The sequence below is a fragment of the Pseudonaja textilis genome, chromosome 2 (assembly GCF_049901715.1).
Source record: "Pseudonaja textilis isolate UNSWEBS1 chromosome 2, rPseTex1.2, whole genome shotgun sequence".
In the NCBI taxonomy this organism is placed as follows: Eukaryota; Metazoa; Chordata; class Lepidosauria; order Squamata; family Elapidae; genus Pseudonaja; species Pseudonaja textilis.
This window is the reverse complement of record NC_141991.1, coordinates 148,499,143-148,521,182: the sequence shown is the minus strand read 5'-3', so window position 1 is coordinate 148,521,182 and position 22,040 is coordinate 148,499,143. Positions and strand designations below refer to the sequence as shown.

At 36.8% G+C, this 22,040-nt stretch overlaps 1 protein-coding gene across 3 annotated transcripts in view; it reads left to right on the top strand.

The window, feature by feature from the left end:
- Positions 1-21,331, top strand: part of TYK2 (tyrosine kinase 2) — a 44,055-nt gene extending 22,724 nt beyond the window's left edge. For all 3 annotated transcript variants that reach the window (XM_026711547.2, XM_087925848.1, XM_026711549.2), the window contains exons 7-24: positions 273-467; positions 838-995; positions 1,081-1,198; positions 2,196-2,388; positions 4,393-4,499; positions 5,389-5,565; positions 6,192-6,279; positions 6,954-7,081; positions 8,154-8,289; positions 9,597-9,748; positions 12,262-12,412; positions 13,128-13,225; positions 14,404-14,596; positions 15,221-15,339; positions 15,605-15,777; positions 16,323-16,440; positions 18,739-18,849; positions 20,130-21,331. In XM_026711547.2, coding sequence (XP_026567332.1) covers positions 273-467; positions 838-995; positions 1,081-1,198; positions 2,196-2,388; positions 4,393-4,499; positions 5,389-5,565; positions 6,192-6,279; positions 6,954-7,081; positions 8,154-8,289; positions 9,597-9,748; positions 12,262-12,412; positions 13,128-13,225; positions 14,404-14,596; positions 15,221-15,339; positions 15,605-15,777; positions 16,323-16,440; positions 18,739-18,849; positions 20,130-20,264 — 2,550 coding nt within the window. In that variant the 3' untranslated portion in view covers positions 20,265-21,331. The remainder of the gene's footprint in view (positions 1-272; positions 468-837; positions 996-1,080; positions 1,199-2,195; positions 2,389-4,392; positions 4,500-5,388; positions 5,566-6,191; positions 6,280-6,953; positions 7,082-8,153; positions 8,290-9,596; positions 9,749-12,261; positions 12,413-13,127; positions 13,226-14,403; positions 14,597-15,220; positions 15,340-15,604; positions 15,778-16,322; positions 16,441-18,738; positions 18,850-20,129) is intronic.
- Positions 21,332-22,040: the final 709 nt, after the last annotated feature.

Here is a 22,040-nt window from a genome sequence, read left to right as displayed (position 1 = left end):
CAGAAGTTAATAATTGACATCTTCTAGAAAATGCAGATCCAGTTCACCTTGAGGGCCAAGTTTGTAACGTGGATTATGAAATCCTAAGCTTCTGCAAGTGAAGAATAAATTATTCATTTTTTTCTGCATGGGTATATGCAAGGGGATGGATGTCTTGATTCTACATCTTTGGAAGATGGTATATTAGGGCTAGTTGATAGAAAGAATGTTACACAATTATATTAGAATCACTGCCAAAGAATCCAAAATTTACTTTAAAATTCTTCTTGCAGAAACCACAAAGTCAGCCCCCCAAAAATTATTTTGGGAGGAAAGTCAAGACTAAGGAGCACAAGTCCAAGCAGTCCTACCAACCAGTGGAGCAACGTGAAGCTAAATGGGCACACTTTTGTGATTTTCAAGAGATCACACATATTGTTGTCAAAGATTGCAACATCAGCATCCATCGCCAAGACAATAAGTGTCTGGTAGGTGAAAGTGTGTCCCGCTACTATTTTACAATTTTTGTGTGGAGTTATTACATGTTTTTGATGAATGTTGTAGGTAATTAAAGAACAAAAGATTAATATTGAGAGTTAAATGAAATTCAGATTATTTTTACTATGGTGAAGTTGGTCATTTTTTTATCTATGTTAAATCTGATGGCTCTATATAAGGCAGTAAATGTGATATTAACTGAATTGGGGAGGAGGATGTGTAAGCAAAAATATTGGTAACAAATAGCAACAAATTGTACAGATTCCCTGAATAAAATGTACAGTTTCTAATGGGCTTTTATTTTGACTCTGTAGCTCAGGACTAACAATTGTGCTTTTCCTTTTTTTTAAAAAAAAATAGGATTTGACCCTGTCATCCCATGAAGCTGCTCTCTCCTTGATTTCATTAGTAGATGGTTACTTCAGATTAACAGCTGATTCTAACCATTATCTGTGTCATGAAGTTGCCCCACCACAACTCGTTATGAGCATCCAGAATGGCATACATGGACCCATGCAGTAAGCAATCAAGCCTCCTGTCCTCCATGACCTGGTTTGAAAGGAGGGAGCTTCCACATCATATCTAAAAGTTTTCTTTTCCTAGGGAAGAGTTCATTCTGGCTAAGCTGAAGCGGGAAGGGCAGGAAGACGGCCTGTATGCCCTCCGTTGGAGTGTCCTTGATTTCAATAGATTGATTCTATCAGTACTGAAGAATGGCCAAGTAAGAGATGGGAGAATGGCATAATGGACTTTTTTGATTCTGTAAAGCAGCTTTCCTAAGCTTGTATTCTCCGAATGTATACTTTGCTTTTCAGAAATCCCAGCCAACAAATATTGCTGAGAATTCTGGGATCAAATGTCCATGCCTCTATAGAGTGCAAACTAGAGAAAAGCTACATAAATTTTAGTTTTAATGTTCTGAGGATTTCTTTTAAAGATAAACAAATAATATACATTTTAGCAACTTCCTAGATGTACAGGCAGCATGTTTCTAAAGTAGGAGTGCAAAATCCTCTGTTAATGTATGGTAAATATATGAAATTGCCTTGTAACAAGGCAGGTAATTAGTTTTAATCAAACCCAGAACTATTGACATGGATTCAGAATAACTGTCCAGGCTTTCAGACAGAAGCTTATCTAGCACCATGTAGAAACTTTTGCTTCCGTAAAATATGCTCTATCACTAATATGAACTAAAGAAGTGACAAGCTTTGTCTTGTTTGGGACTCATCAGGCATAGGTAGCCAGAGATCTTTCTGTAAAATTCAAACTCTCTACCAGGAACTGAATTCTATTTCTGTTGAACCGCAGAAAAAGTATGCCTGATAGTTTCCTGAGGAATCCCAAATAGAATGAAAGTGGTCCTGCACTGCCTCTTTGTGGTCAATATAAATAGAAAATACACATTATGTAAAAATAGAGAAATCTACCTCTTCCTCCTGACAGTGAAGTTGGAAGACATGTAAAACTTTGTATGTGAGAGCATAATGTATCGTAGCATCTGTAACTCCCTGATCTGAAAATTTCAGAACAGGAAGGTGGACTATATGTACCATTCTAAAAATAAATGCTATCCACTAAGTTAAACCCTGCAATTATCTATGGAAATGAATTTTTGTTAGAATCATGGTAAGCTGCTTCCAGAACATGCTACTGACTGACTATATAAATAGGTATCCATCTCTTACTTTTTTCCTTACTGTTTTTTTTTCCACCAGAGTACCAGTACCCAAGGTAATGCAAACTATAGACAGTTCCGGATCCAGAGGAAAGGAAATTCCTTTGTACTTGAAGGCTGGGAGCAAGAGTTTCCTAGTGTCCAAGAACTAATGAATGCTCTCAAAGGCTGTACTCTAAAATCTGGAACTGACATCTTCAGTTTGAAGAGATGCTGCCTCCCAAAACCAGGAGGTACAGAGCAAATCAGAATTATCTTTTCCCATTATATAGGCTAAAAGTGAAATTTGTCCAGTGAATAAAATGGATTAGATCATAGTGATGTACTATAGAAAGAAGAGACATCAGCAGTTATAGTATGTTATCCTTAATGTGGATACAGTCTACATTTATATCTTTAGTATATATATCTGCATTTGCCTTGATTCAGCAGATACATTTTTTTAAAATCAACCAAAAACATAATCTTAATCTAGCACCCTATGTATGTGAAAGGAGGAAAGTAAAACTTCTGGTTTTAGATAATTTTTAAATACAGTTTCTCACTTCTGAAAAAATAAATTTCTATAAACTGTAGCTTTAAAATGTCAGATTTTAGGATGAAATTATGGCTAAGATTTACAGAAGTGACTCTCTATTTAGATAGAAGCTATATCTATTAAATTTGAGTTTCTAGCAAGAATTGCCTTTATCTTGCCTTTAGGTTTTATAGTAAGAAAGCATCTAAATTGTTAGGCAAGTAACATAGGCCTCTAAATATGTGCAAAATCTTTAATTTCAAAACAATTTTGATGGTGAAATTCACAAAATATCCTCCTTTGAATATGAAAAGGAATATTTTGATTGCCTATTTATTCTTATCTCATAGGAAAGACACATGCTTGTGTTCTTTTTTTTAGTATAAGCTTCTGTTGAGGTTTATTGTAAGTGTTTTGCTATTTGTTTGTTTGCTTATTCACTGATGTGTTAAATCTGCCAAAAATATTCTCTATGGGATTTATCTCTTTAGAATAGTAACTGCCCTATTGAATATGATCCTTAGCAGAGGAAAGAAGGCAAGCAGTTAGGCAAAAAGCATGCTACAAACGTGTTCCAGTTATATTGTGATTCTTCTTTTGCCTGGCCACTTTTATTAATCACATTAGGGAGACATTCCTGGAATTAGAGGGAAGAAAGTTCACAATACCACGTTCAGAAGCCTTTTCCTTCCCTATCCACAGGATTATTGTGGATAATTGTTCTAAGAACAGATTAAAGATTTGTGTGTGTGTATGTTTGTTGTAGTATGATGATTCTGAGGATGGTTGCGTAGTAGGATAGTTGCATAAAGAACGATGGAGGAAAACGGAAGGGGGGAGAAAGAAAGAAAGGAAGGAAGGAAGAAAGGAAGGAAGGAAGGAAGGAAGGAAGGAGATTAAAACATTATGTCCATTAGCCTGGGAATCCCATGATAAAGTGGAACCTACTAGATGGCCATATGACAATTAATTGAATGTTCTCTTTGCATGTTTTGCCACTATTCTATTTTTTAATTTTGGTGTTTAAATTGGTTATTTTAATGGTTTTATTAGTTTGATGGTTTTGTTGTGTATACTATCAAGAGTAACTATACGAGATGGGCAGCTATACATATGTTATAAATTAATAAATAAAGATAATAATTCTGATAGTAAAGACCTCAAGAAAAAGAATGAAAATATAAATATATAACATACTAGCCTCTATTGTTTTGTAGTGCAGGCATTTAAAATTAAATCTAGCTGATAAAAACTCTTATCAAAATAGATCAGCATGAATACAAGATGTATTTTCTAGAATGGGCATTTCCTAGATTAGGCCAAGTCTTAGAATATTAACTCGATTGTATCCAAGCACAGCCCATAGCTTCATTTGTAATGGTAGTTGGAGGAGAAACTGTGAAATGGTCTAGATTGCCTTGGCAAGCACATATGCTATTAAGGGAGGACAAAGTTGCCAGAACTAGTATCTAGCAAAATGTACTGTTGGACATACTTTCAGGAACAATTTTTATAACATCTGCATTGTACATTTTTAAAATTAAGCGCTGTTTCTAGGAAACATATTTTTCTTGGTAGTATTAAACAATTGCCATCCATGCTAATTATTTTCTGGGAATGAATAAAATTGCTAAATGTTTCCTTATAAATGTTCTGATTTTGTGCTATTGTTTTAGTGTAATTTCTTAATCAGAACTTTTGGACTATTTATGTTCTACAGAGATCTCAGACTTGCTCATCACACGAAAAGTGAAAGACAGCACAAGGCAGATTCTGAATTTAACTCAGCTGAGTTTTCATCAGATTCGGAAGAATGAGATTACACAGGTCAGCAGAGTTGGCTTGTATACATTAGAACCGTGATGACGAACCTATGGCACGCGTGCCACAAGTGGCAAGCAGAGTCATTTGTGCTGGCATGTGCGCCGCAGGCAAACTTACCTCACTATGCATGCGTGCACCTTACAGCTGATTTTTCTGCTAGTTTGAGGCCTTTTCCGGTCTCCCAGAGGTTTTGAAAAAGCTTCTGCAAGGCTTTTCAGGATGAATAGGCCCATTTCGTCACTTCCTGTAATATTGGAAGTGATGAAATGGGCATGTTATTTGGCCTGAAAAGCCTTACAAAGGCTTTTTCCAAGAATCTGGGAGGCCGAAAAAGGCCTCAAACCAGCCAAAAAATCAGCTGTGAGGCGCAATGCAGGTAAGGGGTGGTGATTGCGTGTGCATGCAAGTGGGAGGAGTGGGGGGGCATGCATTGCATTCTGGGTGCTGGCACGACTGCGTGCGCGCACTAATGCATGTGCAATTTTTGGCACAGAAGCCCAAAAAGGTTAGCCACCACTGCATCAGAAGATAAAAGCTGCATTTGTAAGGGTCAGCCAAAATGGATCTAGCATTATTTGCTAGTTTCAGAAGTAATATCAACAAATACAAATTATGGCTTAGATTACTAATAGATCCAATTTACTTTTATTTCTGGGGCTTTGGAAGGAGACTTTGAGTAAAGATTTGGGTAAAGCAAGATGAATGCTTGACAATGGAGATTTCTATCTTGTTTTTAAAAAAACCTTTGGCAGACACAGGTAGGATTTTGAATTTATTGTTTTTCAAATAATTATGAATCAGTTCTGGCTCAGTGTGGAATTGAAAGATTGAGTAGCCTTTTTGTTGCAAGGGAAAGTGGTTTAACTAACACTGGTGAATTGTTCTCCATCAGAGAGCACACTTGGGACAAGGAACACGAACCAATATTTATGATGGTGTACTTCATGTATGCAGTGGGATGAACAGTGATGATGAGGCAGAGTATTTTTCTACTGAGCAGAATAACAATAGCCGTGAGATGCATGTGGTACTCAAGATGTTGGACCCAAGTCATAGAGACATTGCTCTGGTGAGTAGACATATAGACATACATGTTAGGAGTGGGGCTTTAGTAAATTAGAAAAAACAACTTTGGCAGAGAAATATCATCAGCTGGCGAGACAAATCCTCCTGCCATTCGACGTGCCATCTTGATGGGAAGGGGAGCAGGACATTAGTAAATCTTGTGGGAATATTGTATTCTATTTATCTGCTATCTGCTGAAGAGCAATGTTTAATGCTCTTCAGTGCTAAAGAGCAATGCTCCAAAGACTGTTAGCATTGAGCATTGTGGGAAATGCCTGAATCAGGCATTTCTAACATCTTATTCCCTTATACTTAAACTCTTATGTCTGTAAATGATATATAATATTGTTTTAAAAATAAGGAGAAATAAAATTACATCTGAACAAGGACTCGAGAAAGTTTTTTTTTTGTTAGGAAAGCTTATTTAGCCTATCTTTTAAAATGAACCTATTGTTCTTGTGGCGAAAAACAAAATAATAAGGAATTAACTATTGCTTTATAACAACAGATGCTCCATCTTTAGGCTGAGAACTAATTGGTACTTTAGGAGCCCATGGCTGGATTAGACTGCTCTTGCTATGTTCCTTGGACAGTGATCTGGATGTCACGCCTTTCCTTTCTTCTCTGCAGGCATTCTTTGAAACAGCCAGCCTGATGAGCCAGGTGTCCCATATCCACTTAGCCTTTGTTCATGGGGTTTGTGTATGGGGTTCAGAGAGTGAGTATTAATTGTATCCTTTGCAAGGTCCATACATGTGTTGTCTGCTTCTTTCAAATATATTTCTTCTGTTTCCTCAACTACCCACAGACTTAAAGATGTATCTTTGCATCACTTTTGATTCTGACTTGCTTAATACTGTTTTATCTCCTTTTGTGTCTAGCAGAAAAATGTGTTAAATCATACCAACTATATTTTGACAGGATTGTCCAATTTCTAACCAATAGGTTATTTTTCTTCTGCGGCTATTTTAGTTTAGTTTAGGATAGTTTTTGATAGCTAAGAAGTACATTTAATATTTCTGAGATATTCAGAAGCCACAAGGAATTGGACTATTGTGCTAAGTGAGTGGGATTTATTTTTCCTCTTTTTTCACATAGGAAGTTCTTAATTTTAAACAAGTGTTTGTAGGTCTTACACCAATGATTTGACTTAATTTATATCTCAAAATGATGAGAAATAGTGGTTCTAGAAACTGCAGAAAAGAAGTTTCAGGTGCATGTGGCCCTGAGTGTGTGCACCCCGTCTTACATCTATTTTAAGTATATGAAAATAGTCCATTCCTATCTGCTCATATTTTGTAGCCAATATTAACACCTGTTGCTGTAGAGCAAAGATGCTAATCCATTTGTTTGCTTCATATTTTTCATTCCTACTTCTTGTTTGGTTTTCAGATATAATGGTGGAAGAATTTATTGAGCATGGTCCCCTGGATGTCTTTTTGCGCAATAACAAAGGCCGGATAACAGTAGGCTGGAAATTCACTATTGCAACACAATTAGCTAGTGCCCTCAGTTACCTTGTAAGTCTGTTGGTTGGGATTTGCAGTGGGTGGGTCTCCTTGAAAAGTTTGGATGTCATTTTGGATTATCTCCATTCTCAGTTTGTATTGGAGTTATGCACAGTGGCCCAAATGGTAGAACTGTAGGATTCTTTTTCTTATACATATTTTTAATTACCAGCCCTTGAATTTGAACTCTTTGGAATTGTAATTTAGTACGGATATTGATCAGAAGTATTTTGGATTAGATTCTGAAAAGGTGCCTTATACCCCAATGATTCCAAGAAAAGACTCAACTGCTTTAAAGGTTGTAGACAACCACAAACCCACATCCATACACTTCAAAGCATCACCTTGAGGGACAGAATTGCAATACGATTTCCTGTGATTCTCAGTTTGAAGAACCAACAAGGAAACAATACCTATAGGGCAGGGTATATTCCTAGAGAAGAAGAGGAACAGCTAGTAAATAGGGTTTATATATTTTGGGACCCATTGTTTTGCCCATCTATTAAGTTCTGATAGAGTGGACCTTCTTCAGGTTCCATCCTTAAAGCAGTACCATCTGATGGGATTCATGTAGCATGAAAAAACTGAGAATGGAGATCATCCAAAATGACATCTGTTGGAACAGTACTTCGCCAGATGTTCAAGTTGTTCTAACCCTCCTACCTTTTAAACAATCCTTTAAAACCTGGATCCTTTCACAGGTGCTAAATAGTATGTGTCCTTGAGGTGGGTGGTGGATTTTATCAGTGTCTCCCACCCTGTTATTTTATTGTAGTGAGTTCTATTCTGCTCATAGTCTTAATGAGTTAAGTGGTTTATACATGTGATGAATAAATATTGTGTTTATAGGGAGTTTTGGTTAAGGAACAATAAATATGTTTTTTTGTTTATTGAATTTGTAAATTTTCTATTTAACAGCCCTCTTTTGAGAAAATTGAAGCACAATGCAAAAATGACTAGATTAGCTTGTACGGGAATGTAGAGATGGAAGTTCATTCTTCTTTTTTCAAAAGAGCAGAACTTTTTTTCCTGACACACATTAAATATAGTATGTCACAATCTACCATTGTGTTTGTTTATGTAGGAAGATAAAAACCTAGTACATGGCAATGTATGTGCCAAAAACATCCTGTTGGCCAGGAAAGGTTTGGAAGATGGCTTGCTGCCCTTCATTAAGCTCAGTGACCCAGGAGTCAGCTTCACTGTGCTTTCCCAAGAAGGTAAACTGTTAATATTTGGAAAGTAGTTTCCTCTTCACGTTTGTGGTCATTTGAGGTATATAGAGGTGATCAAGCTGAATGTATTATATTAGCAAGCTTGAATAGAAGGATTCTGTGAAAGCATATCAAATCAATCAGTATAAATTGCTTAAAATGTGTGCTTGTATGCATTTGGACCTCTTGGATGAAGGTTTTTTAATAGATGATCTTGTATTTGTAGTGATAGTAACTGCCTTATTCTATCAGAAACAAAGTTGACTCCAAATAGACCTTATGCTGCATTCCCAATCTTCTGCAAAGGCAGAATGTGCATTAGAAAAGTCTGTCCTGATATTCTCACAATTCCTTAAAAGCCTTTCAGGAACATTTTTAACACAACGTCTCATTCATGTTAGATTGTACTTTATAAATGTTTTCTAACTTGGCCTTCTTCCTACCATACTACATTATTTTTCTTTGGAAAAACATTCTTCTTATATGTACTGCTGAAACTGACATTCATTACCTTGGAAAATATAGGTGTAAATCCTACTTTGGCAAGAAGGCCCCCTCACTTTACCGTCCAAGTTATTCAGCCGATATTGTAAAGCAAAGATGGCAATCTCTGAGTTGCATTTTTGTGGCCCTCAAGATGATCTGTGGTCTGCATTGATGAGAATTGATGAGAGACTTTCCTATGATTTTGAAGTGGGGAATAGATAAAAATCACAGTTAAAGCCCTAAAATATACATATAATCATATATGTATTATAATTACCACCAAATATACTGTACATATAATTGAAAAACAAAGAAAACTACCAAATGCCAACTCAGAAACTTAGTTTCTCCACCCCCCTAATGTATAATGTGACCCCATTTTTTTATGGCCTTCAGTCTTCCAAAGAACATTAAGAATAGCCTTTGGACATCCAACTTGCTATAAAGTTTTATGAGTGCAAAGCTATTTTTTCTGCTGGTGAAATAATTCAGCAGACCCAACCCTTACTACAAGACAATATTTCCATATTTCAAAGTAGTGTGGATTATTTAAGGAGGGATACATTTGTTTGCTGGTTTTTTTAAAGGGGACTATACTTGTAGAAAATGAGGTTAAAACACTTGTTATGCCCACAATTTTAAGGGAAAAAATTATATAGATCTCTATGTGTCATGCTCATATTACATGATAGCCTGCATGCCACTATCTGAATAAATATTTAATTTACCTTTCTTATCTTGACTCTAATCAATCTATTTACTAGATTTTGCGTAATTTCTGTTCTCTGTCCAGCAATTCCTAATCTTTGATTTTTTTCTCTGTAAAGAAAGGGTTGACCGGATCCCATGGATTGCTCCAGAGTGTATCAAAGATGTAAACAACCTTAGCACAGCAGCTGACAAATGGAGTTTTGGGACCACACTGCTGGAAATATGTTTTGATGCAGATGTGCCACTAAAAGAACGCACTCCTTCTGAGGTAGTGTCTTCCTCTGCTTTTCTTTTCATTATATTGCTGCAGACTTCAGGGTTGGTTTCTTATAGAAAAGGGTGGATCTAGTCCCACCTTAAGAATAATAACATCACTGAAAACTTTTTCCATAGGAATACTGGGCTGCTTTTTTATTAGTTTATAGTGATATTAGCATTTGTTTATAAATGCATAACTATATTATTGCATTAAATAATACATTCTGTGATAAGAATACATAAAGTATATTAACTGTGGAACTAATATAATTGGAAGCTAGAAAGATCTTTAGGCATAAACACGTTTTGACATGAAAATTATTTTTTAAAAATTATGCTTTAAACTCTAAAACATGCACATCACTGTTGAAAAATATACCATTTCATCTAGATATGCAGAAAAATCTACTTTATAAGTTTGGTGAAATTAAAGTGATTGAATAAAATATAGAAATATTTCACTGAGTTCCGCTTTACATATTTCCAAAAAAGGATGTAGAATTGCTGCTTTAATTATATTGTAGCTATTAGGTAGAAGTAAGAACAAGAAGAAATATGTTAATTAAAATTGTTGGGAAGCATTAACCTCAGATATGTTGATGATAGAACTTTGATGGCTGAAAGTGATGGATAACTTGAAGAATCTCTTGTAGATGAAAGAAGGAAGTGCACAAGCTGTAATAAAACAAATAAAAATCAAATCAGCAATAAATCCTAGCTTAATGCTAATAGCTGGAGAAGTTGAAGTACTAACAACTTTATCTTCTTAGACTCAAAAATTTATATGGATAGTCATGTAGCTATGAAACAAATATCTACTACTTTTGAGAAATATGATAGTGCTAGACAAAATCTGAAAGTGTAGGTACATCACTCAGATGTCACAGGTACATAGTGTCAAGGCTATGATTTTCTATGAAAACTTGACCATCAGAACACAGAAGAAATTGAATAATGGTGCTGGAGAAAAATATGGTGGATATATTATCTTGGACTGCAAAAGAACCATTTATTGAATGTTAGTCTACATACAGAAACACTGATAATAAAGCTAAAGCTTAAATATTTGGGGCACACAGGTGGGATTCAAATTTTTTAACAACTGGTTCTGTGGGCGTGGCTTGGTCATGCAACTGGCTGGGTGTGGCTAGGTGGTCATGTGACTGGGTGGGTCAAAAGAGAAACTCACTTTAACAATGTTCTTGGAGCAGGGGCTTGGACTAGATGACCTCCAAGGTCCTTTCCAGCCCTGGATTGCTGTGCTGTTTCAAAGCATCCTCTGAAGCTGCGTCTAGTGCCAGGGTTTGTGGTCCGTCCTTCCTCTCCTTTTTCCTTCCCACCCTCCCTCCCTCCTTCTATCCATCTGTCCATCCATCCATATCTCATTCACTTTCCCTTCCCTCTTTCTTCCTTCCCTCCCTCTTTGTTTCTCTTTCTTCCTTCCCTCCCTCTTTGTTTCTCTTTCTTTCTCCCCTCCCTTTTCTTTCTTTCTTCCTTCCCTCCCTCCCCCCCCTCCCTCCCTCCCTCCCTCCTCTCTCTCTCTCTTTCTTTCTTTCTTTCTTTCTTTCTTTCTTTCTTTCTTTCTTTCTTTCTTTCTTTCTTTCTTTCTCTCTCTCTCTCTCTCTCTCTCTCTTTCTTTCTTTCTTTCTTTCTTTCTTTCTTTCTTTCTTTCTTTCTTTCTCTTTCTTTCTCCCTTCCCTCCCTTTCGTTCTCCCATCCATCTTTCTTTCTTTCTTTCTTTCTTTCTTTCTTTCTTTCTTTCTTTCTTTCTTTCTTTCTTTCTTTCTTTCTTTCTTTCTTTCTTTCTTTCCACCCACCCCCGCACCCGTTTTGGGCCTAGGAAGCCTCCCTGCACTTACCTGGGAGCCAGAACCTGGCGCATGGGGACTCCTGGGAGGGGCGAGTTGTGGCGGTCTTCAGAACTACCAGTTCGCCAAACTGAATGTAAGAATTAACATTTGGTTTGCCGGAACCAACTGAATCCCACCCCTGGGGGCACATAATGTAAAGATAAGAATCATTAAAGAAAAACCTGATGCTTGAAGAACTGAAGGCAATCACAAAAGAGCTGACAGAGGACAAAGTGGCTAGGCACAGTCATTGATGGCACAATCATGAATTTTGAAGAAATTTAAAAAGTTACTGATAGACCATCCTGGAGAAATTACTGTATGTTCATTGGCTCCTGAAAAGTCTGAAAGGGCAAAGTAACAATAACATAATTTGCACCCCATTTCCAGGTAAATTATTGGAATGGAATAGCTTCCTAAGGTATTTTTAAAATGTACTAACAGAAAGAAGAGGAGTGATAGAAATAGGAATCCAAGACTGGATACCAAGGAGATTTTTATGACTAACTTTAAAACCTAACTGTAATCATTAGGCTTCTAGTTCCCCTTTGAAATCTGTTTGGCATATAGTGAAGACCAGAAATAACTTATTACAAAAGAAATGTCAGTGGATTTTCTATGTTTAATCTAATTTCATTTCATCAGTCACAGACTTCTAATTTTTTTTCTGCAGAAAGAACGTTTTTATGAGAAGAAGCATCATCTTCCAGAGCCATCCTTCAAAGAACTAGCTACCCTAATCAGCCAGTGCCTAAACTATGCTCCTGGAGAGCGACCCTCTTTCCGGACTATCTTACGAGACCTCACTCAACTGCAGCCACATAGTAAAAATCCCAAAGAACTCTTGGATAACAGCATTTTGTTAGCCATATGACAGCAACCTTTCTGCATGCCAGGTTTATGCTAAAATAATGGGATCCATTGAGCTCATGACAATGGATTCCCAGAGGAGTTGTACTCCAACTTGTGGGGGTGATTTTTGAAAAAGGAAAATTAGGTGTATTATGGTTAGCAGTAACAGTGTATGTTTTTGTTCATTTAAACAAAATTACAAACATGTCACTGAATACTGACAGCACGGTGGGTAGATGCTCCAAAGGTTGCAAAAAATGAGAGCAATCTCTGTCTTGTGTAACATAATGGTATTCTCTCACTCCCTTTTGTGGATACAAGAGGACAACTGTAAAGCAGGCTCAATTAAGATGCTATGAAGATAAGCAGACATTCAATTTGTGGCCTGATTACAACTGCTTAAATTGCAATACCAGCGAGAGAGAAAATAAACATTAGCCCTAACAATAAAAACTAGAAGAAAGAGATTGTACAATGTTTAGTCTAATCTAGAAATTTGTTTGGCTCAGAGAGAATAGAAAATTATGAAATAGAATTAGAAATTAGAAAATTAGAAAAATCCTTCAGTACTAAACTCCACTAAAAGCCTCTTCTGATCTGTATGCTGTAGGCTTCCTGAGAGTGCTTTGTAAGTTTCTTTCCTTCTAGCCATTGTATATCCGCTACATCTTTCTTCTTGTTTTCCAGATCCTCTTGACATTAGCTCTGTGAATCCTGCGTTCCCTGTATCAGATCCTACTGTCTTTCAGAAGCGCTACCTGAAAAAGATTCGAGATCTGGGTGAGGTAAATTGCCTTTGTTAGGAATAACAACTTATTTTCTTCCTCCATTCTTAAAAAGTAAGAGCTTAATACTATTTTGTCTAGTTCAGTTCAATGAAATTCAGTTGTGTAGATCTCAGACCTATGAACTTTGCATACAATGGGTCAGATTGTATTTTACATTATGTGTGTGCAGATAATGCCATAGTATACAAAATAATGTAGTTGTGAATGCTCCAAATTATATCATTTGCATCCATTTTTCCCATTTATGTAATGATAGCAATAGCACTTAGACTTATATACTGCTTCATAAAAATGCTTTATAGCCCTCTCTAAGCAGTTTTACAGAGTCAGCATATTGCCCTCAACAATCTGGGTTTTCATACTAGTGTCTGGGTCCTTACATTAGTATCATTACACTAATGAAACAAAGATGTAATTGGTGCCATTTGTATTATCACAATTCTATATCCTCTGCTTTATTGATTTCTGAAGCATAATAGACACTTCCCACCAACAGTTAATCTGTTAAAGTGAGGTTTTACTATGATTATACATTATAGAGCTCAATGAAAGGTTCATTGGTTATGAAACAGATCTATAGTTCATAAACCTGCAACAAATCCTGGCTTTTGTTTTTTTATTTGTTAATTATGACACATAATTTTATTATTTACTTATCATGCCAAATTATAGTTTCCAAAATTATCAACCTGTGTTGAGTTAAATATGAAACTATATTTTCATTTTTAACAAGTCATGTGCAACATATCCATTCAACACATCCAATTGGCTTCAATTCAATATTTGCTCCATGGTTTTGCCAATTTCAAATAATGATCTTACTTTGCTGATTGAGCCTATTTTGCTTATGTATCAGCCACATGAACTGTGAAATAGGATCACAAACAGAGATTAACTTCAGTCATAGAAAGATTCAGTAATGGAGAAAAAGAAATATTATTTAGACTTGATTGTGAAAGTGAGTGTTTTCTTTTCACAGCATAACAACAACTGAGTGAAATATTGACTTGTATGTAGCAAGGGATTGTTCTGAGATGATTAAGATTAGTTCCTTCCAAAAGCTGTTCTGTACATTGTGACAGTTACAGCAAATGTTCCCAGAAAATATAGTTTGGCATTTGTCTTTTGAAATTCAAAATCCTTACCTTGTTTCTTTCTCCCTCTCATTCTATTAGGGGCACTTTGGTAAAGTGAGCCTGTATTGTTATGATCCTGCCAATGATGGCACTGGTGAGATGGTAGCAGTGAAGTCATTGAAATCAGGTTGCAGCCAGCAGCTCTTGACTAGTTGGAAAAAGGAGATTGAGATCTTGAAGACACTCTACCATGAGAATATTGTAAAATACAAAGGCTGCTGCAGCGAGCAAGGTATGGAATCTGTTGAGTAGCTCCTGCAGGAGCAAGATGGTGGATAGCTTAGCATAAGCATGCTACTTACAGAACTTGTCCCAAGAGCTCCCAGTTTGTATCCTGGCTTCATCATAGGCATGATTTTTGAAATAGCCCCTATAATTTTAACTTGCATATTGGGCAACATTTTTAGGTTGCATTCCCATATGAGCAGACAATATATCCTGTACATGCAGACTACACTTTCTGCCCATTTATTCAACCATTTTTTTTTCACCCTTACACTTTCTCCTTCAACCAGTCCATTCCATTGTTTCTTCTCTACTAATAGCTACCAGTAGATCATCTTGAAGACAAATATCTCAGAAAGACAATTGCTAAATCTGCCAAATTATTATAGATTCTCTGGAGTGTCAGGTATATTGGTAGCAAGACAAAAGCCTTCATGTGGCAACAGAAAGTATGCAGAATCAGCAGGGGGGGAGAAATGAATATTGCAAGTAGGCCTGATGAACTGCCCAAAAGATACTGACGATCAAAAGTGGTCTGCAGGGTTTAAACCAGGTGTTTTAAACACAAAAAAAAATTAGGGGAAGCAATTATATTTTTTTAGCTAATATTTCTTGCATTTTTCAATTCCAGGAGAAAGAATTGTACAGCTTATCATGGAATATGTGCCACTGGGAAGTCTGAGGGATTATCTTCCCAAGCACAATGTCAGCTTGGCCCACATTCTCCTCTTTGCTCAACAGATTTGTGAGGTAAAGTCTTGTCAGTGTTGGATACAACATTTGTGTGGTTCTCGACTGAGGGAATGCCTTTTTCGTGGATCATAGTTCCAATAGATAAAGCAAAATGAATTGTTTACATAATTGTTCCTTAATGCTGGGATTTTTTTTTATTTTTATAAAAGGAATAGGATACATGAAATTCAGGATTGCCAGTTCTGACTTTGGGTATATACATAGCTACTGATTGATTTGGAATCTGATTGAAGAATGTAAGGTGGCTCTATTTTCTCTGCAGGGAATGGCTTATCTCCACTCCTTGCACTATATCCATAGAGACCTAGCAGCTAGAAATGTGCTCCTAGAGAATGAGAATGTAGTAAAGATTGGAGACTTTGGTCTTGCCAAAGCCATCCCTGAAGGACATGAATATTATCGTGTCTGTGAAGATGGAGACAGCCCCGTTTTCTGGTATGTAAACAATTGCACTATTTTATGGATTTTTGATACTTGAAAGAACTGACTGCACTATAACTCATTCATACAGGCATTATATCTGTGGAAAGCAAGATCTTAATCATAATCATGGAGAAAAGGTAGTAGTCTTAAAACAGTATTTACCTGTCTAAGTGCTCAGAGGAAAAAGGTAAAATCTAAAATGAAGATTTCAAACAATTTAGTGTGGTTTAATTCTGATATTCTTTTGTGGAAGTTGGAGGGGATAACATTCCCAACTTTCCTGGAAGCAGTCGACTATTGTATCTTGTTTTCAATAATTAGAGTGAATGATGATAACTGCATGCTTTTATATAGAAGAGTGCTTTGGAAAAGAAGGTTTGCAATCTTACAGTATCTTAAAAATGAGTTGCAAATGCCTCATTTGGCAATTTTCAAAGCCATTTGACTGCTATTCAAAGGAGCAGTCTTTTACAGCAAAGGACTACTGTAAAAGGAGCTAGATGAACTTTACTCTAATTAAGATGTAGTTTGTCAGCTCTTTATTGCTATTTATATAGGTATGCTGTGGAATGCCTTAAGGAATGTAAATTCTATTATGCTTCTGATGTCTGGTCCTTTGGAGTGACTTTATATGAATTGTTGACACGGTGTGATTCAAGTCAGAGCCCTCCACAAGTGAGTAAAAGTAATATCCATAACATTTATTTAGCAGCAACAAGCCACAGCGGCTATGAAGAATCGTTGCAGGAATTGGGTATGTCTAGTTTAATGACAAGAAGGACTAGGATGATATGACAGCAGTGTTCCAATATCTCAGGGGCTGCCACAAAGAAGAGGGAGTCAGGCTATTCTCCAAAGCACCTGAAGGCAGGACAAGAAGCCATGGGCGGAAACTAATCAAGGAGAGAAGCAACCTAGAACTTAGGAGAAATTTCCTGACAGTTAGAACAATTAATCAATGGAACGACTTGTCTCCAGAAGTTGTGGGCACTCCAATACTGGAAGTTTTTAAGAAGAGATTGGACAAATATTTGTCTGAAATAGTATAGGGGTTCCTATATGAGCAAGGAGTTGGACTAGAAGACCACCAAGCTCCCTTCCAACTCAATTATTCTGATTCACTTTATTGTAGCCCTAGGACCATCTCAAAACGTTCAGTATAACTGTTGCTTGAATGCATTTAGGTGACTTAGCATAGACAGCATAGTGCCCATGTTCTCTGCCTCCTTCCTGGATACCCATAAGCTCCTTCGGATTAAAAAAAAGAATTAAAAAATAAAGCAAAGCATTGGATTCTAGCATTATATTTAACAGTGGTATCTTTAAACCTTATTGGAATTGTAGATAACATTTTGAGAGCTTAATAGGTTTCTGGTAATTGGATGTTTGTACCTGGGTAGGCTGCTCCAGTAGCCATTTTATAAATGCACCCACCACATGCATTCAAAATTCTATATACTGTATATTCCTGACCCCCAAAAGTTGCTTATTACTATGTCTGTACTTCAGAGGACTGTCTGTGCCATTTTGATTGTAGTTTTCTTATCTAGGATGTTGGTTAGATTTAGTTAACCTTAGTTGAATCAGAATAGAGCTGGAAAAGACCTTGGAGGTCTTCTAGTCCACCCGCCTGCTCAAGCAGGAAGCCCTATACCATTTCAGACAAGTGACCGTCCAATTTAAGACTGTCTTCTTAAACACCTCCCGTGATGAAGCATCCACAACTTCTGAAGGCAAGCTGTTCCACTGGTTAATTGTCCTCGCTGTTGGAAGTTTCTCTTTCATTTCAAGTTGCTTCTCTCCTTAATTAGTTTCCATCCATTGTTTCTTGTCCTGCCCTCTAGTGCGTTGGAAAATAAATTGACCCTCTCCTCTTTGTGGCAGCCCCTCAAATACAGGAATGCTGCTATCATGTCGCCCCTAGTCCTTCTTTTCTCTAGACTAGCCAAACCCAAATCCTGCAGCCTTTCTTCATGTGTTAGTTTCCAGGCCTTTAATCGTCTTACTTGCTCTTCTTTGTACTTTTTCAAAGTCTTAACATCTGTTTTGTAATGTGATAACCAAAATTGGTTGCAGTATTCTAGGTGTGGCCTTACTAAAGGCTAAAGTGGTAGTAATACTTCACATGATTTTGATTTTATGCCTCTGTATACAACCAAGACTTATATTAGCATTTTTGGCTGCTGCTGCACATTGCTGGATCCTGTTTAAGTGATTGTCCACTAGGACTCCAAAGTCCCTCTCACAGTTACTGTTTTTGAGCCAGGTTTTGCCTAATCTATACTTGTACCTTTGGTTTTTCCTGCCCAAGTGTAAAACCTTGCTTTTCACCACATTCAATTTCATTTTGTTGGATAGGGCCCATTGTCCAAGTCTGTCAGGATGTTTTTGGATCCTGAACTTGTCCTATGGGGTATTGGCTATTCCTTGCCAGTGTAGTATCATCTGCAAATTTGATGAGTTCTCCTTCTATTCCCTCATCAAAATCATTTATGAAGATACTGAACAGTACTGGGCCTAAGATGGAACCTTGTGGTACCTCACTGCTTACTTTCCTCCATGTATATGTAGTACCATTAAGGACTACCTGTTGTGTTGACCATGTTGACTACTTATTGAGTTATAGTCTGTTACCTAGGGATGTTGAAGTCCATGCTGGCCTAGGGACTAATGGCATCACACAATGCTTTTGCATATATTGTTCAGTTATCATGATTTACAGGAATGGTGTAGCATGATGCAATATTATTTTAGTATGTTTTCAGATCCTTCTGACTGACTGAATGCACCATCATTCAGTATGTTTAGAATATAATTATTTTTCTGAAATGATTTTTCTCAAACGTCTGTTGCCTCTGAGATAAAAATGTGTACAGGTTCATTGTAAAGTTTTTTGAAGAAAGGATCTTTTGGCATGAGCCATCTTCATGTTACCTAATGAAAACACTGACTGATTTTCCCGTATTGCTTTAGAGATTTATTGAAATGATTGGAATGACTCAGGGTCAAATGACAGTGCTGCGGCTTATTGAGTTGCTGGACAGAGGGGAAAGGCTGCCCAGTCCAAAAGACTGCCCTTGTGAGGTGAGTCTGTGCTCCTTTGCCTTTGATTGTCTTTTTGTTGTAGAAATTGTAGCCTGGGGATCTTGACATTTTGCTGCATCCAGAGCTCCCAAACAAAATTAAGATAACTATGTTGCTCATCTTTGTAGTATCTCCTAAAGGTATAGAAAACAGTATATTATTGAAAATTATGGAATCAAGGATTTACTCTCAAGACATTTCCCATTCTAAGCTTAAATAGTCAAAAGAGCCAACAGTAAGTAATGCAAGTTCATGTCTGATAGCTAGATATCAGAATTGTTAATTAATATTTAAATGGATAAAGGATGAGTTGCTAATGCCAGGGATACATTTTAGAAGATAATGATATATAGTAGTAAGCAAAGGAAAAGTTTGTGATACATTAGAAGCACATTATAAGTATTCTATAAATACCCTTGCTACAATCTTTTTAGTTTCCACAAGTAATGCTGCATTACTTACTGTGCAATTCTGTACCCACCTACTTAGAAATCTCATAATTCAGTGGGTCTTAATCTCAGGTAAATGGTATTGCATTCTATTCTTAAATTCATATTTCTTCACAAATATTAGGGCATAAATTTTCCAATTATTTATAATATTAGCCAATGTCTGAACATATTCTCACTCCTTCAGATAGTTTACTGTAATTTGAGGATGCTTCCTGATATAAATTAAAATAATTCCTAAGGGTTAAAGCTTTCAAGTTAAATATATCTCAATTTACTATAAACAAGTGTGTAAATATATAGGCACAGCTACATTAGGTTTGATTAGAAAGCATAGTCTTTGTATTCCAGAGCAGTTAATGCTGCAAATAATCTGATTTGGAAGTTTAAGAAATATCAAATATCTCTCAGTGATTACTAATGTACCCATTAGTGGTGGTTTTTAGAGCAGAAACTGCAGAACAGTGTAACTGTGATAGTGTCTCCACTGTCACGTGTTGATCTGTGATTTTCCTTTTTTCCAGCTAGCTTGGAATCTAGAAAACAAGTTGATGGGAGGGGAGCTGGTTAGGTTTACCAATAGAGCAATGCCACATAAATATTGGACAATTTTCCTTCCTTCCTTCCTTCCTTCCTTCCTTCCTTCCTTCCTCCTTCCTTCCTTCCTTCCTTCCTTCCTTCCTTCCTTCCTTCCCTTCCTTCCTTCCCTTCCTTCCCTTCCTTCCTTTCCTTTCCTTTCCTTTCCTTTCCTTTCCTTTCCTTTCCTTTCTTTTCCTCTCTCTCTTTCTTTTTGTGCTTTTTTGTTTTCTAAATCTGTGCCTTTTCCCACAGATTTATCGACTGATGAAAAACTGTTGGGAATCTGAAGCTTCATTCCGTCCAGCCTTTACAAACCTAGTGCCCATTCTCAAAGCCTTCCATGAAAAGTACAAGACCCAGGCCCCTTCAGTTTTCAGTGTGTGTTGATGAGAATGAAGAGATTTTGTACCAAAGACCAAAGTCTTATTTGCACTCTATGTCCTAGTGCTTACATGTCTGGAAAGCCACAGTGCCATGAAAGTTGCTTCCAAGTGACAGTGATCTTGGATTCTGACTTTTTCTGTTCTGCGCAGTGTCCCTGCATTGTCTGAATTTTTTTTGCACTTATCAAATGTGATGGGGCATCAGGAAAAGCCCATCCAAGTTCTTTGTCTAACTGAAAGGCAGAAGCTGCTTGAGAAACTTTGCCCTTTGTTACATCCAGCTGGGATGCAAGTCATTTGCAAAGTCTCATTATGAGATTTTCTGGTATAGGAAAAGAAGTTGGTATCTAATTCATTTAATGGACTCTTGGGCTTATGATCCGATGCAGAGTATGAATCAGTAATTCAAGGAACCCTGAAAATGGAATGCAATATTTTGACTTGCTATTTGAAAAACCTGTTGTATCACATAGAACTGCTTACCAAACACAATGAAAGGCATCTGGCCTTTATTTGCAGCATCTTTACAAGGAAATACATTTTTCTAACGTGGCATTTATTCCTCAGTCACTCTTTTTACATCTCTTTATCACCTATAGCATAGCATTATTTGCACATCTGCTTGTTAAGGGTCATTCATCTGCCTATGTGAAGTCAGAAGCACCCATAGTTGACTCAATGCTGGAGAAGTAAATATCTGATAATGTATGTTTCCAGAGATTTTTGTTCCCAAAGAGCAATCCTTACTGTCTCCCAGATGGATGAATCAAGAATCTTTAAAAAAAAATGATATAAAACAATTGTATCTTTTTGGGGGCTGAAAACCATTTCCCAAACCATTAGTGGTTTGAAATAACCAATCCCCTGATGTTTGTCAATCAAAAACTTTGAATTTAAAGGGAGGTGGAAAGAAACTATAGGCCTTAAAAATATTGAAAATGAAGACAAGAAATGCCTTTTGGTCACTAACTAGTTGCTACCTTTTGACATGTAAGCTTTATGTAGCAAAATAAAGGTGGCCTGAGCTGGTAATCCCAAATCCTGGGAAAAAAAACTAGCTGCCATATAACCTCAGAACAATTGTGATTTCTTTTCCCTGTTGTTCTATAATTTTGCTTCCTAAGTAATTGAAACAATTGTTTTCATTGTGGATCTTCAGGTTGCTCTCCCCAAATTATCTTTCAAATGAAGTTTGTCTTTCATTGATGTGTATCAGAATTTGTTGGGAGTGAAACTGCAGGCTCTAGGTCAGGGGTATTAAACTGGCGGCCTGTGGGCCGGATATGTCACACACAGCTATGCCCACCCCAGCTCCATGAAGGGGAAAAATGTTGAGAAATGTCACATGATGGAAACATGATCTGGCGAGTTTGACACCCTGCTCTAGATGATACAAATCTTGATGCATTGCAGTCAATACACTCAATGCTTTTAGTACTGATTTATTACTAACATGTATTTATGGTTTCCTGGCTTTTTCTAAGTGGGGGTTGATTTTTGCCATGTTTTATCAATCTGAGATTGTGGAACATTGATGAGCCTGTATCACCTGTATCACTTTAGAGCAGTCTTGTTGCCTTATAAGAGAGATTCTAGTTATAGTCACATTGACTTCCATACAGCTCTTCATTTCTAAAGAATGTCATATTTATGTGTAATGTAGTATTTATGTGGTTATAACAAGCAGGGTACTGGGATACAATCCTCAAAATGACTGATTTCAGTTTGAATCCATTCAACATCACAGTAATCCAAGTCTATGCCTCAACCACTGGTGCTG